At 38.0% G+C, this 23447-nt stretch overlaps 1 protein-coding gene across 5 annotated transcripts in view; it reads right to left on the minus strand.

Moving 5' to 3' along the window:
* AKAP7 (A-kinase anchoring protein 7) overlaps positions 1-23447 on the minus strand; it is a 140878-nt gene that overhangs the window by 110668 nt on the left and 6763 nt on the right. For all 5 annotated transcript variants that reach the window (XR_010933685.1, XM_067702082.1, XM_067702081.1 and 2 more), the window contains exons 2-4: positions 23019-23150; positions 14528-14667; positions 6468-6604 (exon numbers count right to left, since the gene is read on the minus strand). Coding sequence is in view for 4 of the 5 variants with exons in the window: in XM_067702082.1 (XP_067558183.1) it covers positions 6468-6604; positions 14528-14667; positions 23019-23150 (409 nt within the window). In the remaining variant the exon portion in view is untranslated. The remainder of the gene's footprint in view (positions 1-6467; positions 6605-14527; positions 14668-23018; positions 23151-23447) is intronic.

Consider the following 23447-nt stretch of genomic DNA (forward strand, 5'->3'; position numbering starts at 1 on the left):
CAGCAGAAACACTGCAAGCCAGAAGGGACTGGCAGGACATATTTAAAGTGATGAAAGGGAAAAACCTACAACCAAGATTACTCTACTCAGCAAGGATCTCATTGAGATTCAATGGAGAAATCAAAAGCTTTACAGACAAGCAAAAGCTAAGAGAATTCAGCACCACCAAACCAGCTTTACAACAAATGGTAAAGGAACTTCTCTAGGCACGAAACACAAGAGAAGGAAAGACCTACAAAAACAAACCCAAAACAATTAGAAAATGGTAATAGGAACATACATACCGATAACTACCTTAAATGTAAATGGATTAAATGTTCCAACCAAAAGACACAGATTGGCTGAATGGATACAAAAACAAGACCTGTATATATGCTGTCCCCAAGAGACCCACTTCAGACCTAGGGACACATACAGAGTGAAAATGAGGGGATGGAAAAAGATATTCCATGCCAATGGAAATCAAAAGAAAGCTGGAGTGACAAAACAGACTTTAAAATAAACACTATTACAAGAGACAGAGAAGGACACTACATAATGATCAAGGAATCAATCCAAGAAGAAGATACAACAACTGTAAATATTTATGCACCCAACATAGGAGCACCTAAATACATAAGGCAAATGCTAATAGCCATAAAAGGGGAAATTGACAGTAACACAATAAAAGTAGGGGACTTTAACACCCCACCTTCACCAACAGACAGATCATCCAAAATGAAAAATAAATTAGGAAACAAAAGCTTTAAATGGCACATTAAACAAGATGGACTTAAATGATATTTATAGGACATTCCATCCCAAAACAACAGAATACACTTTATTCTTAAGTGCTCATGGAACCTTCTCCAGCATAGATCGTATATTGGGTCACAAATCAAGCCTTGGTAAATTTAAGAAAACTGAAATCGTATCAAGTATCTTTTCCGACCACGAGGCTATGAGACTAGATATCAATTACAGGAAAAAGTCTGTAAAAAATACAAACACATGGAGGCTAAACAATACACTACTAAATAACCAAGAGATCACAGAAGAAATCAAAAAATTCCTATAAACAAATGACAGTGAAAACACAATGATCCAAAACCTATGGGATGCAGCAAAAGCAGTTCTAAGAGGGAAGTTTATAGCAATACAATCCTACCTCAAGAACAAGAAAAATCTCAAATAAACAACCTAACCTTACACCTAAAACAATTACAGAAAGAAGAAGAACAACAACAAAAGAAACCCAAAGTTAGCAGAAGGAAAGAAATCACAAGGATCAGATCAGATATAAATGAAAAAGAAATGAAGGAAACAATAGCAAAGATAAATAAAACTAAATGCTGGTTCTTTGAGAGGATAAACAAAATTGATAAACCATCAGCCAGACTCATCAAGGAAAAAGGGAGAAGACTCAAATCACAGAATAGGAAATGAAAAAGGAGAAGTAACAACTGACACTGCAAAACTACAAAGGATCATGAGAGATTACTACAAGCAACTATATGCCAATAAAATGGAGTTGGAGGAATTAGGCTCCGTGACTTCAGACCATACTACAAAGCTACACTAATCAAGACAGTATGGTACTGGCACAGAAACAGAATTATAGATCAATGGAACAGGACAGAAAGCCCAGAGATAAACCCATGCACATATGGTCACCTTATCTTTGATAAAGGAGGCAAGAATATACAATGGAGAAAAGACAGCCTCTTCAATAAGTGGTGCTGGGAAAACTGGACAGCTACAGGTCAAAAAATGAAATTAGAACACTTCCTAACACAATACACAAAAATAAACTCAAAATGGATTAAAGACATAAATGTAAGGCCAGACACTACCAAACTCTTAAAGGAAAACATAGGCAGAACACTCTATGACATACATCACAGCAAGATCCCTTCTGACCCACCTCCTAGAGAAATGGAAATAAAAACAAAAATAAACAAATGGGACCTAATGAAACAAAAGCTTTTGTGCAGCAAAGGAAAACATAAACAAGATGAAAAGACAACCCTCAGAATGGGAGAAAATATTTGCAAACAAAGCAACTGACAAAGGATTAATCTCCAAAATAAGCAAGCAGTTCATGCAGCTCAATATCAAAAAATCAAACAACCCAATCCAAAAATGGGCAGAAGACCTAAACAAACATTTCTCCAAAGAAGATATACAGATTGCCAACAAACACACGAAAGGATGTTCAACATCATTAATCATTAGAGAAATACAAATCAAAACCACAATGAGGTATCACCTCACACCAGTCAGAATGGCCATCATCAAAAAATCTACTAACAATAAATGCTGGAGTGGGTGTGGAGAAAAGGGAACCCTCTTGCACTGTTGGTGGGAATGTAAATTGATACAGCCACTATAGAGAACAGTATGGAGGTTCCTTAAAAAACTAAAAATAGAACTACCATATAACCCAGCAATCCCACTACTGGGCATATACCCTGAGAAAACCATAATTCAAAAAGAAGCATGTACCACAATGTTCACTGCAGCACTATTTACAATAGCCAGGATGTGGAAGCAATCTACGTGCCCATCAACAGATGAATGGATAAAGAACATGTGGCACACATATGCAATGCAATATTGCTCAGCCATAAAAAGAAATGAAATTGAGTTATTTGTAGTGAGGTAGATGGACCTAGAGACTGTCATACAGAGTGAAGTCAGAAAGAGCAAAACAAATACCGTATGCTAACATATATATGTGGAACCTAAAAAAAAAATGGTTCTGATGAACCTAGGGGCAGGACAGGAATAAAGACGCAGACATACAGAATGAACTTGAGGACACAGGGAAGGGGAAGGGTAAGCTGGGACAAAGTGAGAGAGTAGCATGGACATATATACACTACCAAATGTAAAATAGATAGCCAGTTGGAAGCAGCTGCATCACACAGGGAGATCAGCTCAGTGCTTTGTGACCACCTAGAGGGGTGGGATAGGGAGGGTGGGAGGGAGGTGCATGAGGGAGGGGATATGGGGATATATGTATACATATAGCTGATTCACTTTGTTATATAGCAGAAACACACACAACATTGTAAAGCAATTATACTCCAAAAAAGACGTTAAAAAAAAAAAAGTCTCCTAGAGAAGGGAGTCCCACCTCCACTGAGAAATGTAAACATTATAATACATTGAGAACATACCCAACCCCTCACCCCAACCCGACTGCACACCACTTAACAGTATTTCTAGTCAGTTACGTGTCCATCAGTAGAGGCTACTGAGATACAGGAGGCCGTCTGTACTTCCAGCAGACTAATCTCTCCCGCCCTTCATGCACTTGTGCTCATCTTCTCCCTCCTGTCCCCATCCCACTCCTCTCCCTCCACCTCTGCATCTTTCACAATCACACTCTATGGAATAATAATAGAAAACTGATTAGTTCTGGCTTGTCTACTGACCCGCATTCGCTTAATTCCTAGGACTGCCAGTTTCCTCCAATGTATAAAAAAGGTGACACTTCTGTGCTGCCCGACTCAGAACACTTGTTAAGGAAATAAAATAAAATAACATTTGTTTGGGGAATCGTGGCTGAGGAACAGAGACTGAAATATATATACATGCCATAGCCAAGACCCATCTCCGATAAGAGAGATAAACCCTAAACTTACCAATCAATGGTAACAGTCTCCTCTGGTTTAAAAAGGTCTCTTTGGGGTACAATTATTCAGTTAATTCAAACGTCCTTTCAGGATTGTTTTTCCCTTCCCCTTCCCAGGGAATCCAGCATACTCTTATAAGAGGACTGAAAAAGCTCTTTGATCTGCTTGCTGTTTGGGTCCTAAGAGATTCCTATTTCAGGGCGACTGGTCTGGTCATATCCCTGGGTGCCCTACACTCGTGTCCGTGAAAGCCCACCTGTTCTTTCTGGGCATTGCACTGGCATGTGCTCCTGAAGCACAAGATCCCTGCTGGGGTCTCCGATCAAGAAACACGGATAGGGCTTCCCTGGTGGCGCAGTGGTTGAGAGTCCACCTGCCGATGCAGGGGACACGGGCTCGTGCCCCGGTCTGGGAAGATCCCACATGCTACGGAGCGGGAGCCATGGCCGCTGAGACTGCACGTCCAGAGCCTGTGCTCCGCAACGGGAGAGGCCACAGCAGTGAGAGGCCCGCGTACTGCCCAAAAAAAAAAAAAGAAAGAAAAGAAACACGGATGTTCAGCAGTGTCGCTGTCCCCCATCCTGTGCCTTCTGATCCACCAATTCTCTCTGACCTTCCAAGTCTACCCACCAGGGCACAAAGAAATTTCTGGATCCATCTATATACCTTGATAGGCAATGGGGAATTGAAGGAACCATCTCAGGTGCAGGTGTTAGAAATCTCCCTCGACTCGGCAGCACATTCTTTCAGCATTACTGAACAGGAACTCCTCTAAAGAGTTGAGCTTTTCCCAGCTACACCCTGAGAACCCCAAACCAAGGTGAGTGTCTCTATCACTCCCAGTTCTCTGCTCCAACACTGGCTGGAACAGTCAACCCCAAAAGGGGAGCCAGGATGTGTCTGGCTTCGTGCCTCTTCCTCTGATTTGCTCACTCCGCCCAGCACCAGAAGGCCTCTAGATTCCCTTCCCATCCTGGACGACAACCCTCCTCCCAGCTGGCTGTGGTTTCACTGACCACATGCAGTTCTTCTGAATTAATCACTGGTTCAGCATCTCTTACTTGCCATCCGTGAGACCAGCTCAGTATTTGCTCCTGCTCCTGCCATTTGTGTGGGTTAATTTTGTTCGTCAACTGAGGCCACGATACCTAGTGTTTGGTCAAACGCCAGTCTAGATGTTGTTGTGAAGGAGTTCTTTTAGATGTGATGAACATTTAAATCAGTAGACCCTGAGTAAAGCAGAATGTGGATGGGCTTCATCCAGTCAGTTGCAGGCCTTACGAGAAAAGACTGAGGTCCCCCAAGGAAGAAGGAATTCTTCCTCCAGGCCGCCTTTGGGCTCGAGCCTATACTGTCAACCCTCGCCTGGGTCTCCCGCTTGCCAGGCTGCCTTGCAGAGTGTGGACTTTAGCCCCCCCAGTCATGTGAGCTAATTCCTTAAAAGAAATCTCTCTATATATAGCTACAGCTGTAGATATAGATATATCCATATATTTGGATATCCAAATGGATATCCATCCTATTGGTTCTGTTTCTCTGGGGAACCCTGACTAGTCCACCATTCTAACACACAGGGGACCACTCATTTTCTCTCAGGCTTTCATCTTGCGTCACATCTTCTCTGGCTTCTTTTCTTTTAAGAGCATCAGAGTATTTCTTTTTTCTTCTGATTGGCAAAGTGAACAGTGAAAATGAGTTAAGTAAAATCTTCTGGTCCTCTCTGTCACTGCAGCGTGCTCAAGACCTGCTCTTGGGTAGATCATGTTGAGCGAGATCAGAAGACTGATCCTTAAAGACATGCAGTTCTAACTATTGAAAAAGACATCACTACCCGAATCATAATTTGACTGTATATTTTGAGTTACTAATTTATTGTTTTCTCCCCTCTATTTTTCCTTTTCGTCGCCCCCTTCCCAATCCAAGCCTTGCTCTTCATTCCCTCAGGAGACTATGTCAGGGGAGAAAACAGAAGTAACCTGTAACCTGTAATTCTGGTTTTGGCTTTCCAAAGAGCTTATGCTTAAGCTTAATCCAGAGGGCTAAACAGGGCAAGGGGTGCTCATACCGACAGAGTATCCCAGAGAATTTGAGGAAGAGCAAGGTTTCTCCACTCCGGGCTGGAAAGCAGTAATCAATGACTAATACTCAACTTTTATGGTACAGCTCTGGGTTTGGAGGTTCAGGGTGTACAGGTACTCTAGGAATGAAGGCAGTAAAACTGAAATTGTCCGTTACTCTAGTAAATGACAGCTCTAATAGCTAATAATATCAAGTGCCTGCTATGTGCCAGGCCCTATACTAAGAGTTCTTACATGTATTAGTACTATTATTTTCTCCATTTATTTAAAAAGTAAATGATTTGCCCAAAATTGGGCAGCTGTTAAGACATGGTTGGGCCACGGTTCCAGAATCTTTACCTGGAATCCTAACCTAAATGGTCAGACTCCAGAGTGCTTACATAGTTAACACAGATAAAATAACTGCATAACCAATGCATCTGATAACAATAACAGTTTAAAAGTATAGATTAAGGGGAATTCCCTGGTGGTCCAGTGGTTAGGGCTCTGCTCTTCCATGCAGGGGGCACAGGTTCGATCCCTGGTCAGGGAACTAGGATCTTGCACACCACGCAGCAGCACAGCCCCCCAAAAAAGTGTAGATCAGGAAGAATATTTATATGGCTAATTCTGTACGTTGGCTTATTAACTGGAACAAATTATAAAAGAATACTTCTTAAAAAAAAAGAATACTTCTTTAGAATTTCAATGCCTCTTTTGGTTCTGCTATGATTACTCACATTACAGTAATAACTTGGAAAACAATATTCCAGAAAGATGTATTACTCACATGTTTATTTCATCTTCATTTAATAACTGCATCACTAGCAGGGTAATATGAAAGGAACCATCTCTGTTCATTGCTTTGGCCAGTCGCTGATCTTGTTGTATTATTGCATTTTGCAGGATCTTAATTTCTTTTGTAATCTAATCACACACAGACAAAACAGAGATTAGGTAAGCAAAATTTCCTTATGGTAACACTGAAATCGAGAAGAAAAATAAGCAACATATGAAATGAGAATGATGTCAAGATCCTTCAGCCAAACAATGCTTAATTGTCTAACTATTCTCAAATATCCTGGAGAAATGACTTGGAGAGTTTAATAGGACGTTTAAGTTAAAAAAAAAAAAATCACACAATGCTTGTCCATTTTAAAAGCATCAAGCCCAACACCCTTCTTTTACAGACTGCGCCACTGGTTGCGTGGAAAAATTCTTAATGGCCATGTATCTTTTCAGAAATGTATCCTTGGAATATACAGTATGACTCACTATAATTATGATCTTTCCTAAAAATAAAAGTTTTATTCTTGCCACAGAAAGGTCAAACTGGCAGACAACATTCCAGTTCTGTTGGCAGTAATATTTATTTGTCCCCAAGTGAATGTGTCTGAGAACCCATTCTTCATGGCCTTTAAGATTTTTTAGGACAGCAATAATTTCAACAGGAATGACAACTGTCATTTCCCCAGACATGTGAGGAGGGGCATCACCATGGAGAGAGAGCTGCAAACAAGTGTAAATGCGTATGTTAGAAAAACTGTACAGTCCGCACCTAAGCAAAATCCCTGGTCCCTCATCAGCCTTCCCCTCTCAACCTAATGAGAACAAAGAAGAGGAATGGTGGCTTTTCCCTCCTCCATTTCCAGTTGGAGACAACTCTAGTCAACTTCTAAATGTGAGCGCACTGGAAAATAGTTTGAATATGGACTAGCAAACCAAGCAATCCCCAGAGAAAAGGGCCCACGTAGAAGCCCAGAGGCAGCAGAATTAGAGAGAAAAGGAAGAGAGAGGGGGCGGGCAACAGAAGCAGAGCCCTAAGGAGACAGCAGAGATAAGAAACAACTGAGTCATGAGCACAGCAGGCTGTTCTGATACTAAAGAAGCTGTTTCATCCTGAACAATGTTCCCATTATCTGCAGAATGCAATTGGGCAAATCATGAGATACTATCCTGGGATCTGACTTCTCACGTATCTTTACAATAAATCCACATCACCCAAAATAACCTCAGCGTTTCTCTATTCCTTGCAACCTGGAGGACAGTAAAATGAGAAACAGTGTTTTCCTGGTAGGAAGTTATGCAGTAACACCTAACACAAGACTTCCCAAGGGAAGATGTCACTTCCACGACACCCAACAAAAGAATACTGACAGCCTGATAATTAAAATTCTCCTAAAGCAATAGTACACAAAGATCTTACGGAGTCAGCGTTTCCTCTACCTCTATATTGATAAAACTAAATTGTAAACTCCCCGAGGGCAACATCTATTTCTTCCACCCCTCCATCTCGCCACAGTGCCTGATAATAAAAATAAACACAACACTGAGACCACAACAGTAACTACCCTTTCTTGTGTGGTCACTAGGCTCCAGGCACTAGAGTGAGCATTTTACATATATTAGTTCACGGAAGCCTCCCGCCGATCCTGTGAGGTAAGATGTTGGTACTGTCTCCATTAAAATAAATTGAAACACAGAAGATTAAAAAAATCTTTTCAAGATCATATACCCAAAATAGCAAAGGAATTTGAGAAAAGGATAAATTACAATACATGAGAAAAGATGAGGGAAGTACCTGGAGGAAAAGATCCAGGAGTGAGGAGAAGCGGCCAGAGAGCCGTGCAGGAAGAGGTACAGGTAATGTGTTTTCAAGAGGAGACAAGGAGAGGGGCAGACATGTGGGTAGTGACTCAAGACATGAAACATCAAGGCAAAAAAGGGCATTTAAAGGAGATTCTGAGGAAGTTTACTGGATCCTGTGCAATAGAGCACACAGGCCCTCTCATAAAAGCCTTTAGTATGAGTCTACACCACTCTGTGAGGATTTTACACATGAATTTTTGAGAGATTTTTCCAGGTGCAATGAAGTGCTGAGATCAGCTTTCAGGAATGATGAAGCAGCTCAAGACGGTCCAGGTTCACGTCGGAAGGGCCTAGCCAGTGCCGAGTAAATCACGCGAGATCAAGAATATCAGACCTCAAAACAGTATAACTACATCTTCAAATCTTAGCTGGTACAAATAGTAATTCTGGCTTAACTGATCGTGAAAAAGTGGTTTAGGATGATAACTTTTTAATACAGAGTGATGCAAATTAAAGGTACTGGACTTGTATCAGAAATCCTGGATTTTTACCCCAGGTCTGCCGCGGGTGGAACCCCATAGAGGTCACCTAGTCTCAGTGAGTCTTGGTTTCTTCAATTGTAAAGCACTGCCAAACTTACAGGGATGTGTTAAAGGTCACGCAGACAAGCTACAGGAAAGCACTTTGCAAGCTCTGCACCATTTGCCTAATATAAGGTCTGCAACACTGCCACTATTATTAAAATCAGTGGTTCTCTACCCCAGGGGACATTTGTCAATGCCTGAAGACATTTTCATTGTCACACCTGGGGTTTACCTCTTGCACTTAGTGGTAGAGTATCTGCATTTCCATAAAAACTGAGTCTTCATTCTAAGCTCAAATACTAATTATATGTAAATTCAGGACAATGCTCAAAAATTTCCATCCATTTGTATATTCCACATTTTAGTGCAATGTCCTACTATTTAGTGAAAAAGTTTTAGACCATTCATATCTTTGAATTATCCAGTAGCTTGTAAAACAGCAAATTAAAATTTGTAAAACACTTTGAAGACTATTGCTCTGAAGTCATACAGTACTTATAATGCAAAAATAACCTTAATCTATGAAAATTCTAAAGATAATCTAATCAAGTAATGTATTTCTAACTATGCTTTGATGCTCCAGATCAATTTACATATTCCTTGATATCATCTTTAAAAAAATTTTAATGCATTTTATTACTAATTATATTCTTAAAAGATAAAAAGAAAAAACGAAACTACTTCAGAGTCTTCTCTGTATGCCATTTTAAAAGGTACCAGTGTCGGGCTTCCCTGGTGGCACAGTGGTTAAGCATCTGCCTGCCACTGCAGAGGACATGGGTTCAAGCCCTGGTCCGGGACGATCCTACATGCCGTGGAACAACTAAGCCCGTCTGCCACAACTACTGAGCCCAACTGCCACAACTACTGAAGCCCGCGCGCCTAGAGCCCATGCTCTGCAACAAGAGAAGCCACCCAATGAGAAGCCCGCACACCACAATGAAGAGTAGCCCTCGCTCACCGCAACTAGAGAAAAGCCCCTGCACAGCAACAAAGACCCAACGCAGTCAAAAATAAATTTTTTTTAAAGTACCAATGTCATTAAAGGCCAAAGGAAACTAATTTTTACAGTCCCTGTTTAAAATTCTACAAAGCCTTTAAAGCGTATCTGTCATCATAATCCCCAGCCACTGGCAGTATTGCACAATGCACATTTTTTATACCTAATATTGTAGAGCCATATTTAACTAGAATATTAAAAGAAACTTTAAAAAATAAAAGCTTATTAAAATCTTAAATATTTCATTCATTGAGTAGTTTCTTTGTATTTAGAGAATAAAAACAGACACGAATCTGCTAAACCTCACCACTAAGCCATGTTTCACGTGCCTAAAAATGACACAAGAAGAAATTTCATTTTTCTGTCTTTTAAGCTTTCTAGTTGATTCAAACCATACATGAGCTCAAAGAAAAACCCTTCAAGTTAGTTCGTGAGGGACAGCAGTTATAGTCTAGCACACAGAAGGAGAATGTCCTTGACCTCATCTTTTGACATTATTTTTGGATTTTTTCTAAGCTGTTAACATAAATTATTCCTAAATTTGCTGCCTCATTAAGATTTAACAGAATTATCCCAACAATTTGCTACCTAACTTTTCTTCAAAACTGAATATAGTCATTTTTCTTGATTGTTTACACAAAGGAAAAAACTTGAAAATTTAATGATACAGCAATAAGTAAAAATTTTAAAAACATCCTAAAATAGGAGAATTTTCTGTATTTTAACATACATGATGATATCAAGTATTTTCACAACTACATTTCCCAGAAAGGAACAGAATGCACAAATCATTTTTCATCTTTTCGTAAGACCAATAATTTTCACATTACAAAATGATGAAATACAGAATTAAATGTAGCAAATGCCTTTTAAAACCCCTAAAGAGCATCATATTTTTCAATTAGTATAAAACAATTATCTTACCAAAAAAATTAATACACTCCTAATTTCAATCAGCTTCTGATTGTTCCCTTGCATTTTTCGGTGTTGACTTACCTTAAATTATTACCTCTCGTAAGAAAGCATACAAAACCAACATATGGGCAAATCCACCCAGAACTAATAATTAAGCAATTCTAGCCAGTTAAGAAATATTTAGGATTTATTATAATGCCATTAAATTTCTCATCTTTTTATTTTTAAACTAATGTGTAATTGCAGGTAGTGGAGAAACATACTTTCACATGCATGCAATTAGGATATTTTTATGCAGTCATTCTAATTCATTTTCCAATTCTATTTCTTAAAAATATGAAAATCATGATTTTCCAAAACTAAAGCATTCCAAATGTCTAATAACGTGTTTAAAAATCAAAGACCCTTATAAGTCTGAATACTTTTTTCTTTAAAACTAGGTGCCAACAAGTAAGAGGCCAAAAGTAGAGCAGCTCATTGTCAATGTGCTGGCTTCCAAAAGCTTGTTTGCAGGTCACTTAATTGGAACTTGGAATACAGTCTCCCATTGAAATAATGTTATAAATGCTGCTCCTTTTCCCAGGCCTTCCCACAAAAGCCCATAAGTAGTTTCAACAGAAAATTAACATTCGATACTTTCAAACAAACAAACAAAAAAGGTGCTCATACGAAAGATATGAAAAGTATCTCCTGGGCTTCCCTGGTGGCGCAGTGGTTGAGAGTCCACCTGCCGATGCAGGAGACACGGGTTTGTGCCCCGGTCGGCGAAGATCCCACATGCAGTGGAGCGGCTGGGCCCGTGAGCCATGGCTGCTGAGCCTGCGCGTCCGAAGCCTGTGCTCCGCAACGGGAGAGGCCACAGCAGTGAGAGGCCCGCATACCGCAAAAAAAAAAAAAGTATCTCCTAATCTTGTCCTATTCCTAGCCCTCCTCCCCATATTTGCATTAAGCTTTCTGTTACCCACAAATAAGTCTCTTGAGAGGGAAATATTAAATTCTTTGGTTTCCAGGTTACTTGAAGCTTGTGTGCCCCACTATTACAAGTCACCCTACCCCCTGGAAAACAAAGTGCCATTGAACCTATATTATAAAACCAGCATTTGTAACACTGTACTTATTATTTATAAACGTTCTGGTTGGAATTTGGTATGCCAGAAACACACCTTCCACCCCGAAATGACAATATTTTGTGTGTGTGCACCTACTCTTGCCAAACTCCGTTCTAGGTACTGGGAACGACCTGAAAAACTTTGTGAGGAAGATTAACAAGTGTCAAATTTCAAGGATGACAAATGACAAAAGGAAAGCCATGAAAGTGTTGTGTTTTGTTGGGGTTTTTTTGGTTTTTTTTGGTGGGGGAAGGGGTTGCCCTAGTCAGGGTGGTCACGGGTGGGAGAGGTTTGAGCTGAGATTTTGGCATTAACAAAATCAAAAGGAGAGGAAAGTAAACTCCCAGCCAGAGAAGGCTTTCCAGAGGGCAGAGGGAAACTGGCAAGTTCAAACAAGGCCAGAGGGGCTCAAGCAGAAGGAACGAGGGCTGAGGTGGAAAAGGCCAAGCCATGTAGAACCTTCTAGAATATGGTAAAGCCTCTGTCTTCATCCTAACAACAATGGGAAAATACTGAAGTGATAAGCATGTAGGGGATGTGTCCAGATTTGGATTTAGAAAATAATCATTATCACCTCCATTTAACAACTGAAGACACCGAAACTACAGCAATTAAGTAACCTGACCTACATCCACAGTGCAGTTTGTAATCCAGCTGGTATCCGAACAAGGTCTGTCAGGTTCCAAAGCCTGTACTCTCCTCACTTTCTACAGAACCTCCAAGAAGTTGAGAAGCAGAAACAAAGGTTACAGGGTGAAACAAAGCAGCTTGCGGGGTGAGAACTAAGGGTTGCAAACAGTTCTCTCATCCCCTCCTCTCATCTTTGCAGCCTGAATCCTGAAATAAGTAGCAGAAGAAAAGAATCTCTCCACCCTCTTTCCCCTTGGTCCCCTTCCCTGCCAGCCCTATCCCAGCACATCACCCCACCAGTCTTCAATGGAGGAGGCGGGAAGCCGGCACAGGGCTGGAAGCGGCTGGGGCAGGCTCAGAGGAGTTGCAGAGCTGCTGCTCTGACCAGCAGGGCCAAGAACAGAGGCAGGCAGGGAGCAAGAGGAAAGGAAGGACCTCAGCAAAGCAACTTAGAGAAGGGCTCACCCAACTTCTACACTCACAGACGCTGGAATGAAACAATCTCTAAGCAAGAAATCAAAAGAAGGAACCTGGCGTCTCTTCCAATCAGAAATCATGTGCCCTTGGGGACATCACATGGCCTGTTTCACAGGCAGTTTCCTCAGGACCTGGCCTCCGTCTGACTGCTTGCTTAAATAGCACCACCTGTGGCTTCCTGCTCTCTTCTCATTCCCATAGGTACACGTGATCCTAAATCTCAGAGAAAACCTGTCCAAATAACTCACAAGTATTTTAATACATAATTTCTGATTGCATTAAACTTTGCATCAGCTAAACACTTTTAAGGGCTATTTTACTGTTAACCCGCCACTACGTACCAGTAAAACCAAAGTCTGATTCTTTACTGTATCAAATTCTAAAATCCTGTATTGCTAGGTAATACCATTTCTCTTTTTATGTGTTTCTCTCCCCAACTAAACTGTATCTCACAGACTAGATACTTCCTAGAGTGTCCTAAAAGAATTTATTTTTTTCTTTGATATTTATTTCTTTGATTTCAATTTCATTTGCTTTGATCTTTAAAAATTCACTAGCATTGTGTAGAAACATTTTAGTTAAATAAAGGGAAAAGCAACCTGAAAACATGCCCAGTTAAGAGATCAGAGCCCACAATCAAACAGAAATTCAGATCTATCTCTTAAGATATATGAAATTGGGCCAAGATATAAAAACAGTCAGTCATCCGAATAAGGTGTTCTTTCCTAAGGCATTTTTAATTCCTAACTCACTGCTCTAGAGGTCTTAGATACTGCAGTTTTCTCTCTCAGTCACATATAAGGGTTTCTTAGTGTGGGCCAGTTGGCTGGTCCCATTTCCTATTACCGATGCCACATTAATTTTTCAGACTTTTAATAGATTTCTACCGAGTTTGTCATGCACTATTAAGTTGGTACAACAATGAGTAATTTTTAAAGAAACTACGTTGCAATAATCATTACCATGAACTGGACTAAGCAGCAGGAAATCCTAGTTTACTTTTCCCACAGAGATTTCAGAATCTTTTTTTACCAGCTCTCTGCTTCTGAAAGATTCCTCCACTATGATGAACAAACACTTAGAAAGGAGCTTGACATGCTACCTGGCAACACTTTTTCAAGTGGCTTTTGCAAAATTATTGTTTAAATATGATTGTTTAAATAGTGTTTGTTTGTTTTTGTTTGCGGTACGCGGGCCTCTCACTGTTGTGGCCTCTCCCATTGCGGAGCACAGGCTCCGGACGCGCAGGCTCAGCGGCCATGGCTCACGGGCCCAGCTGCTCCGTGGCATCTTCCCGGACCGGGGCACGAACCCGTGTCCCCTGCATCGGCAGGTGGACTCTCAACCACTGCGCCTCCAGGGAAGCCCTAAATAGTGTTTTTTAAAATTACTGTTTATACATATTCTATATTCCCTGTGTGGCCCAGCTAAAAATGCCACCAAAGACTCTTAAAAGCTGAGAGCAAATGGGCTTATGAGCATTTAGTGTACCTTAAATATAATTTAGAATAAACTTAGTAAAAATAATTTTTTAAAAAAATAGCACCTCTTTGTTGGTGATCGGAATGGATAGGAAATAGTTGGGTTGACCATCTTTTTGCTTTTTTTTCCTCTTCTTTATTTTATCTTTATTGTTCCATTCCTTTTCTTTACTTCTCTCCAAATTTATCTGAGGTACATCAGTGACTAGAGAAAAAAAGTCAAACAACATGTCTAATGCATTTAAACAAAGATAATATAATCAGAAAAAAAACAAGCACTATACAAGTAGCAATCATTCTTAACTGTCATTTTCAAATCTAAAATAGGAATTGGCAAACTCTTCTGCCAAAGACCTCATAATAAATATTTTAGGCTTTGCAGATCATACGGTCTTAGTCAAAACTACCCAAGTCTGCTATAGACAAAACACAGATGAATGGGTACAACTGTTTTCTAATAAAAATTTATTTACAAAGCAGATAGATGTGGCCCATGGGCCATGGGTTCACTAACCTCTGATCTAAAGCATAACTAACCACCATTCTCTTCCCCTTGCCACAATTTTCATGATGCTAGGAAAAATCACTTTTTCATCCATCCTGTATATGTATATTTGTAACTTCTACAACAAAAGCACTTGCAGCAGTGCCATTCAAAGTTTGGTTCAGGGCCAGTGTCACACTACAAACCATTTGTTCCAGAAACTGAGAGAATGCTTTATAAACTTTCAGAGCAATTAGGCAAAGTAATTTTGTCTGTCAAAGTTTGGCTTCTATTTTATAGATCTTTTTCTTTAACACCTTTTTGCTAATAATTCATGTTTTATTATATTTTACAAAAGTATCAGTCAGCAACAAGTAAGAAATTAAAGAAAAAAAAATGGTCCTTGACCATAGATAACTTGAGAAACACTTAGCATGCTTTTTAAGGTCATCTTCAAAAGACATTTCCAACACCCAACAACTCTTATTATGAAGCTATACCCCCAGAAGTAATTTCCAAATCAGCGTGAAATGCCATTGTCTCTTTTACAAATTCTATGAGGGGCTTCCCTACTCGTGCAAAACTACCATTAATTTATTTTTCAGGTGTGCCTTCTTGAACAGTAGCTTACTGTTCAAAATACAGTACATCAGAGAGACTTTGAAAAATTCAAATATAATTGTATATTCTGAGGTATGATTTTGGAAAGAGGGAGATGAGGGAGGAAGCACCTTGCCTTACATTCAGTCCTATGAAGTTGGTTTCCTCTTTGGGATCAACTCTAACAGACCATAGTGACCAAGAGCACAAGGCCCATGTGCATCTAACTAAACTCCTTATTTTACATACGATGAAAGAGAAGAGAAGAGAAGAAAACCTTTTTAAAGCAGCTCAATGTCACAGAGTCAAGCCTGGTGTCTAGACCTTTTAAAGGTCTCCTTCTAGTGTACTTTCTACTGGAGCAAACTGCTTCCCTCTCGCAGTTCTAGATGAGTAGTTACTACTGCACACAAAACCAAAGAGCGGAAGGAAATGTCCTTATTCTGTTGTTCTTTGAAATATTAATAGTAAACAATTTTTAAATGAATGCTGCAAATAATACTTTAATGCTAACTTCTAAGAAAAATAGTAGAAAACGTTTAAAATTTAAAAATTAAGAGTCTGTGGGAATAGACATGCTTTCTTTCTAGGATTAACATATCTGTGAGCCCTAGAAAAAGACTTAAGACAGGGGTAAATTAAGAGCAAGGTGATCTGGGTAATAAGTCTGACTGTATCATAATGAGTTAAGGCAAAATTACCCAGTCTGTTTGTGCAACCATTTCTCTACTACATTTCTCAACAATATGCATAATGATTAACATGGTTAAAATGATATATCTTCACAGAGAACACATATTTGAAATATAAATTATTAGCTTCTTTTGTACCTGTGAGCTTGTCAGAACTTTTAAAAAGTTCGTAGCATTCTCTGTATTACGAGCATTATCTGAATTGCCTCATAAGATGCCACTGGGTTTTATTTCCCATGCAGCTTTTTTCATATGGAAAATCAAATCAATACACTGAGCTGCTTGTAATTTCAGATATATAAGAAATAGTCCTACCATTGATTGTAGTAACATGAATTAAATGTACTAATTTTAAACAAAAGCCACAAAATATGCTAATGAAGTACCACATATTTTAAATCCACTTCTAAAATACATTCCTAGCCCACCTCCATCTGCTGTTAGTAAACTGGCACTCTGGAAAAGGAAACCATTTTTAACATAATCTGGGCTGGAATCCTGGCTCCACACACTAGCTGTGTGACCTTAGATAAGTCACATAAGTTCTCCTGACCTAAGTTTCCTCCTCTCTAACGTGAGGATAATAATAATAGCTACCTCATAGGAACATTTAAACATTGACTTAGGGACTTTCCCTGGTGGTCCAGTGGTTAAGACTCTGTGCTTCCACTGCAGGGGTATCTGACAGTTATCAGCCTATGCCTTTGCATAAAAGTAATCTACAAAAGGAAAAGGGGGAGTGGAAATGGCTGCTGGGAAGACAACCAGCAATGCAGCAGAGGCAGCACTAGATAGTGAAAGGGCACTGACCCAAAGACTAGTCTTCCAACAAGCATCTTTCCATCAATTTACTTCATTTCTTTATCTGAGAACTTAAAAATCTGGCCAATCCATGGAGAAATAGCTAATTCTAGGTTTGGGGGATAAAATGTACAAGAGAAGGCTAGAAATTCAAAGACTCCTGGGATCATGTCAGAAGGTCTCCAGAGCCAGTTTGAAAGTTCCCCCACAGGCCAAAGATGGGACAATTTGAACATCAAATGACCATAACAGTAAACTTCTACACAACTTGATTTCTTCAATGATAAACGTGCGCGCGTGCATGCACACACACACACACACACACACACACACACACACAAATGAAAACAAAAGGAGGAGGAGATCTAGAGATCTCCTAGAAAAGAGACTGAAGAGATGTATCAAATATAATGCATAGGCTTTGTTTCCTAAATCAAACCAACTTTTTAAAAATTACAATACAGGGACTTCCCTGGTGGTGCAGTGGTTAAGAATCCGCCTGCCAATGCAGGGGACATGGGTTCAAGCCCTGGTCTGGGAAGATCCCACATGCCGTGGAGCAACTATGCCTGTGCGCCACAACTACTAAGCCTGCATACCACAACTACTGAGCCTGCACACCTAGAGCCTGTGCTCCGCAACAAGAGAAGCCACCGCAGTGAGGAGCCCGAACACCAAAACGAAGAGTAGCCCCCACTCGCTGCAACTAGACCGCGCGCAGCAACGAAGACCCAACGCAGCCAAAGATAAATAAATAAATAATTACAATACAATCAGAGAAATGTGAATATGACAAGGTATTTGATGACATTAGGAATTACCATTATTTTTCTCATGTAGTAAGGATATTTCAAGTACGCTTACTATTATATGCTTAATAAGATTCCTCATCTTTTAAGGATATGCATTATTTACAGAAAAAATGAGCTCTCTGCGATTTACCTCAAAATAATCCAGTGAAGAAGAGGTAATGAATACATGAGGCTCATTTATACTATTCTACTTTTGAATATGCTTAAAAGTTTCTATAATCAAATTTAAAAAAAAAAAAACCCAGGGGCATGGGAGGAACAAAAGCTGCATAATCTAGTAACTAGGGGTCTCTTCTGGTTCTAGTTTTCTGTGATTTGGAATAAAGGTACCAACTGTTACTACCTATACTAATTAGGACATTTTACGGTGAAATTAAACAAAGAATGGTGTCCAAACTAATAATCCAGCTGATTTTATAACCTTTAGTTTATCTCAAAATTAACATAGTAGAACTAGAATCCTAAGTCTATAGTCTAGTTTTTCTTTTTTCAAACTGCAAGTATCAATCCACTAGTGGGTTATGAAATCACCTTAGAAGACAAAAAAAAAAAAAAAAAAGCACTTTTTAATAACTAGAATGGAATGGATTGGAATGAAAGGAAAGCAAAGCAAAAGGACAGAATGGTAAACAGTACACTGCTTACGATACCTGTATTACTTAATGAAATTTCAGTTTTTTACATATATATGTATATTGGGTGGCAATGTAAAATCTATTTCTTACTTTGAACATAAGACACACTTTTGCTGTATTTTACTCAATATAACAGTACTAAGAAGAGGAACAGACTTAATAAAACAGTATTTAAAAGACCACTGGAGTGTTCAGTATTTTGTTTTACACATTACCTGTTTAAAACTAAAGTGTCCTCCTGTCTGTAGCTACTCATTTTTGCCATTTCAAATGTTTCATAAGTCCATTTTGCAGATATCCAGAGAAGGAAAATCATAATCTCTGAAGGTAATAGTTATAATGTGAAATAGGTCTAATAATTCTGGTATTGTGAGAATGACACAGAGTAAAGCCCCCAACTCAGAATGCAACCTCCTGGTAAAAACAAAGAAGTACAGGGTTTTTCTAAATTCCCTTAGCTTTCTCTTATCAATAACTATTAAACTTCCCTCTGAACTGGATTATCTACATTTTTCTTTTGTTAGGCATCACAGACAGGGTAAAGTTTAAAATTATCTGATGTGAGTTGGGCAAAAAAGGGGGAAAGAATTCTGTGAGTATTTACTGTTATAGTACAGTTTAATATACCATTATAAGTAGTTTGTCTTTCTATTTCTGTGAGTCCTGATGATTTATGGTCAACTTGCTAGACACTTGTTTGCATAGCTTCTTTGCCTTTCATTTGCAGGTTTATTTGTATGGCCAGAGTATAAAATCCCTCTTTTCCTTACTGAACTTCATTTTATTTCTAGCTTTTAAATCATAATCTAAGTTCTAAAATACAATTTACTGTTATACTTTTTATTTAGTGCATATGAAAATACAATGAGCAAAGTATTCAAGTAATGTCAAGTTTACAATAAAAACATTAAAGATCAATGACCATAGAAGCAAAATGTAGAAAGCTTTTGGCAATATGCCCTGGATCTTTCACTGGATTATTGAGTAACTTTATTGTTTAGCCAAAAAAAAAAGTATCAGTTGTAGTACAGCCTGTAAATGCATCCCATAAATTTATTACATTTGTTAATTTTCATAATGATTTCAGTAGCCATTTTAATGTGCTCTAATGAATCTGGTCTTGTTGACAAAGGCTGTAACTCTCTCATCCATGAGTTGGCTTTTTTTTACCTAAAGCACCACATATGTCATTTTATGTAAATTAACTAATTTTCCTAAAGTTTGTTTAATTCCCTCGAAAAACTACAAGGGAATGAATTATGGGAGAAATTAATGTAATGAGGTAGTCCATCTGTTATTGTTGGTGGATTGTTTTCATACTTGCTGTTAGCCAAAAGGCTGAGAATGAATTCGATTTTGCTTTTATATTCTTTTCCTTTTTTCTTGTTACTTAAGCAGTCAAAATCTTTGAAGTAACCATTCTTAAAACTTAAGTATACAGCTTAGAATATTACCTTCTATATTTCATAGAATTACTCTGAATAATCTTTGGCAAGTTACTAAAACTTTCTAAAAAAATAATTTACCCCTCTCATTCACTATGAGGATTAAGAAATAATAAATCATTTACTGATGTGCTAGAAGCACTCAATGATATTATTATAAAATACTGCTCTCAAAGGGCAAGTATTTTAATACTTAATTCAACAAATATATTTGGGCAAAAAATTTTGGTAAGATTAAATTAATAAAAATTTACGGAGGCAAGTTTGTGCCACACACTACTGTAAGGACAGCATTAACAAATTGAATCTTCCCAACAACCCTATGAGATAACTACCATTATTAAACCAATTTTAGAGATAATGAAAGTAAGCCCAGACACTTGTTCAAAGTACACAATAGGAAAGTGTAGAAGCAAATTTTGTCCCTTGACAGTCTGACTCCACAGCCCTCACTTTTAACCACCTAACTTTAACACTATTAGTGATATCTTAGTGGATAGTATCAAAAAAAAAACTGAGTTTCTCTAGTTCTCTGTTTACTGAATTGATGAAGCTTACATCTTTAAAATCAAGTTTCTAACCACAACTAAAAGCTTTAATCATATTTTTTCATGAAAAGTATCAAGAGCATTCAGGGACTTCCCTGGTGACACAGTGGTTAAGAACCGCCTGCCAATGCAGGGGACACGGGTTCGAGCCCTGGTCCAGGAAGATCTCACATGCTGCAGAGCAGCTAAGCCTGTGCGCCACAACTACTGAGCCTGCGCTCTAGAGCCCGCGAGCCACAACTACTGAGCCTGAGTGCCACAACTACTGAAGCCCGTGCACCTAGAGCCCGTGCTCCACAAGAGAAGCCACCACAATGAGAAGCCCGTGCACCACAACCACGAGTAGCCCCCGTTCGCCACAACTAGAGAAAGCCTGCGTGCAGCAACAAAGACCCAATGCAGCCAAAAATGAATAAATAAAAATAAATTTACAAAAAAAAAAAGCATAAAGAGCACTTATAAAATCTGAAGATTAGAAAAAGGAAAAAAGAAACCTCCCATCTTAACACAACCACTGTGAATTTTGGTGACAAATCACCTAAAGTATTTACACAATTGTAAACAAACAGCACATATATTTTCCCCCTACTTTTTCACTTTGCATTTTATATAGGAAATGTTCACTATTACATAGTCTTCAGAAATATTTTTATAATATATAAATATATAATAAATATATATTTATATAAATAATATATTTAATATAATTTAATAATATATTTATAATTTATAAATATATATTTATATAAATAAATATATATAATATAATATAATAATATATAATTCCATACTATGTAGTCTAAAGGCACTAGTATAGCTTATTCAACCACACTCTAATGGACACTTGGGTTTTCCCCAATATTTTTACTATTTAAAAACTAAATACTATTTTACTATTTAAAAACACTGTGACACACATATTTGTAAATAAAACTTCTTCCCACAAGACTATGTCCTTATAGTAGGAATTCCATGAGTGACTCTACCCCATGTATGAACATTGCTCAAGATCCCAACAAACTCCATTCTAAAAGGACTATAACAGTACATTGTCAGAAGCCATGTAGATATAACATTAAAATCACTGAGTATTATTTTTAAGAGATATTGCCAATCTGATAAGTTACAGTTGTATTTTGACGTGCATCCTTTGATACTTATGAAGTTGAATAATTTTCCATACATTTGTTTACTGAGTTTTATCTTTTACACCCTTTGCCAGATACCAATTATTTTTTATTATTTGGGACAAATATTTGCCTTAAGTCCTTTCACAATAAAATTTGAAATATGCATTACAGGCTTCCCCCATAAATTACAGAAAGGTACAGGATATAATTTACCCTTTTTTAAAAATTGACTCAGGACAATCACTTACTATACCAAGTACGGAGATTCAATCTTCATTTGATACACATTTTTCTGTTACAAAATTTTTTTCCAGGTAAAGGGAGGTTTCAATTGATACTTTAAAATACTTAAGATTCAAAGTATTTTTTAATATACTACTTAATAGTATTAGCTAATGAATAAGGAATAAAATGATAATTTCCCATATCTCTAAAATCTTCAATAATTATAAGGTTAGACCTAGAATTCTGTGAGCTAAAATAAGGATTACAGTAATTTCAGTGAGGAGAACTGAATGCCACATTTAGGAAAGACATGCGACAAAAAAAAAAAAAATCACTGAACTACTCTGTTTTGAACCTTGATTTAAGTGTGGCTTCATAGTTAAGGGCTGTGATTATCTTAAGAGAGTAGAGTCATTTAAACTAAAGCTCTCCACAAATTTTTACACTCTGTGGGAAGCATTCTAAGTTATTCCTATCAGCAGTAGAATGAAAGACTCTCCACTGCACGCTCCCACTCAACCTTCAGAGGCAGGATTCACAGCAACCTCAAACCTCTGGATGGTTTACTGGGTTTCCAACCAATTGACCAACGACCCTTCCGCCTGTAAACAGAACAGACCCATCCAGGTCCAGGTCAGCAACTCACTAATGCTGGATTCTCTCCCAGAAAACATTCAACCTACAGGGCCAAAGGTGTGGTTCAGGTTGTACTGCTTCCTCAACATTTCTGAAAGATTTTCTTTTTACATACATTTGTATATTTTATTTCATATATATATTTATTTATTTTACTTACCTTTACTTATATTTTTATGTATTTATTTATATTCCAATACATATCATTTTGGCCAGTAAACATCTGTTAGATGAATGGGTACTGCTGAATTAGCAGTAGGTCCAGAATAACTGAGGTGGTTATAAACCATGGAATGTTGTGGCCCATTGTTTTCTGAAGTAGCTTATAAACTCCAGAATGATCTGGCCCCAAATTCTGTGAGAATGCCTTAATATTATCTGTGATAGTTTTATCAATAGACTACCAACAGACAATTATTAATTAACAACCCAAACTCAAAAACATGACAAGTACTTAAGGTGAAGTAATTATTAAGAAAAAAATATATGTATCACTAAATTTACTATTCATTGCTTCTAAACACATATTTATTTAATAAAGTACTTACTTCCACAATCATCTATAATATCGATAGTAGCAAATGGCAAATCTACCAGAGAATCCACTGTGTTGGCTTCAGATTCTTCTGACATTTCCCTTTTTCTTGACACATTTTCACACTCATTGGAATTTATTCCTCCTTTAACATCACAAAAAGAAAAGTATATTATTTTATTTATTTTAACTCATATTCTAAGCTACAATAACTCAACTAACTGAACTCAATATAAATTAACATCTGTTAAGAAATGCTAAAACTGGTATTCAAATATATTGTACAGCTATTTATATAAATATTTATACCATATTCTCCATTTTTATAAATGCATTTTTATGTTAAACAGCTTTAATAATTTTCTGACGCACAGTACTCAACTCAGGGTTAAATGAAGTTGAGTTAATCAACAAGCCTCAAGATCCTTTATAGCTGAATTTT

Source organism: Pseudorca crassidens, chromosome 13 (assembly GCF_039906515.1).
Source record: "Pseudorca crassidens isolate mPseCra1 chromosome 13, mPseCra1.hap1, whole genome shotgun sequence".
Taxonomy (NCBI): Eukaryota; Metazoa; Chordata; class Mammalia; order Artiodactyla; family Delphinidae; genus Pseudorca; species Pseudorca crassidens.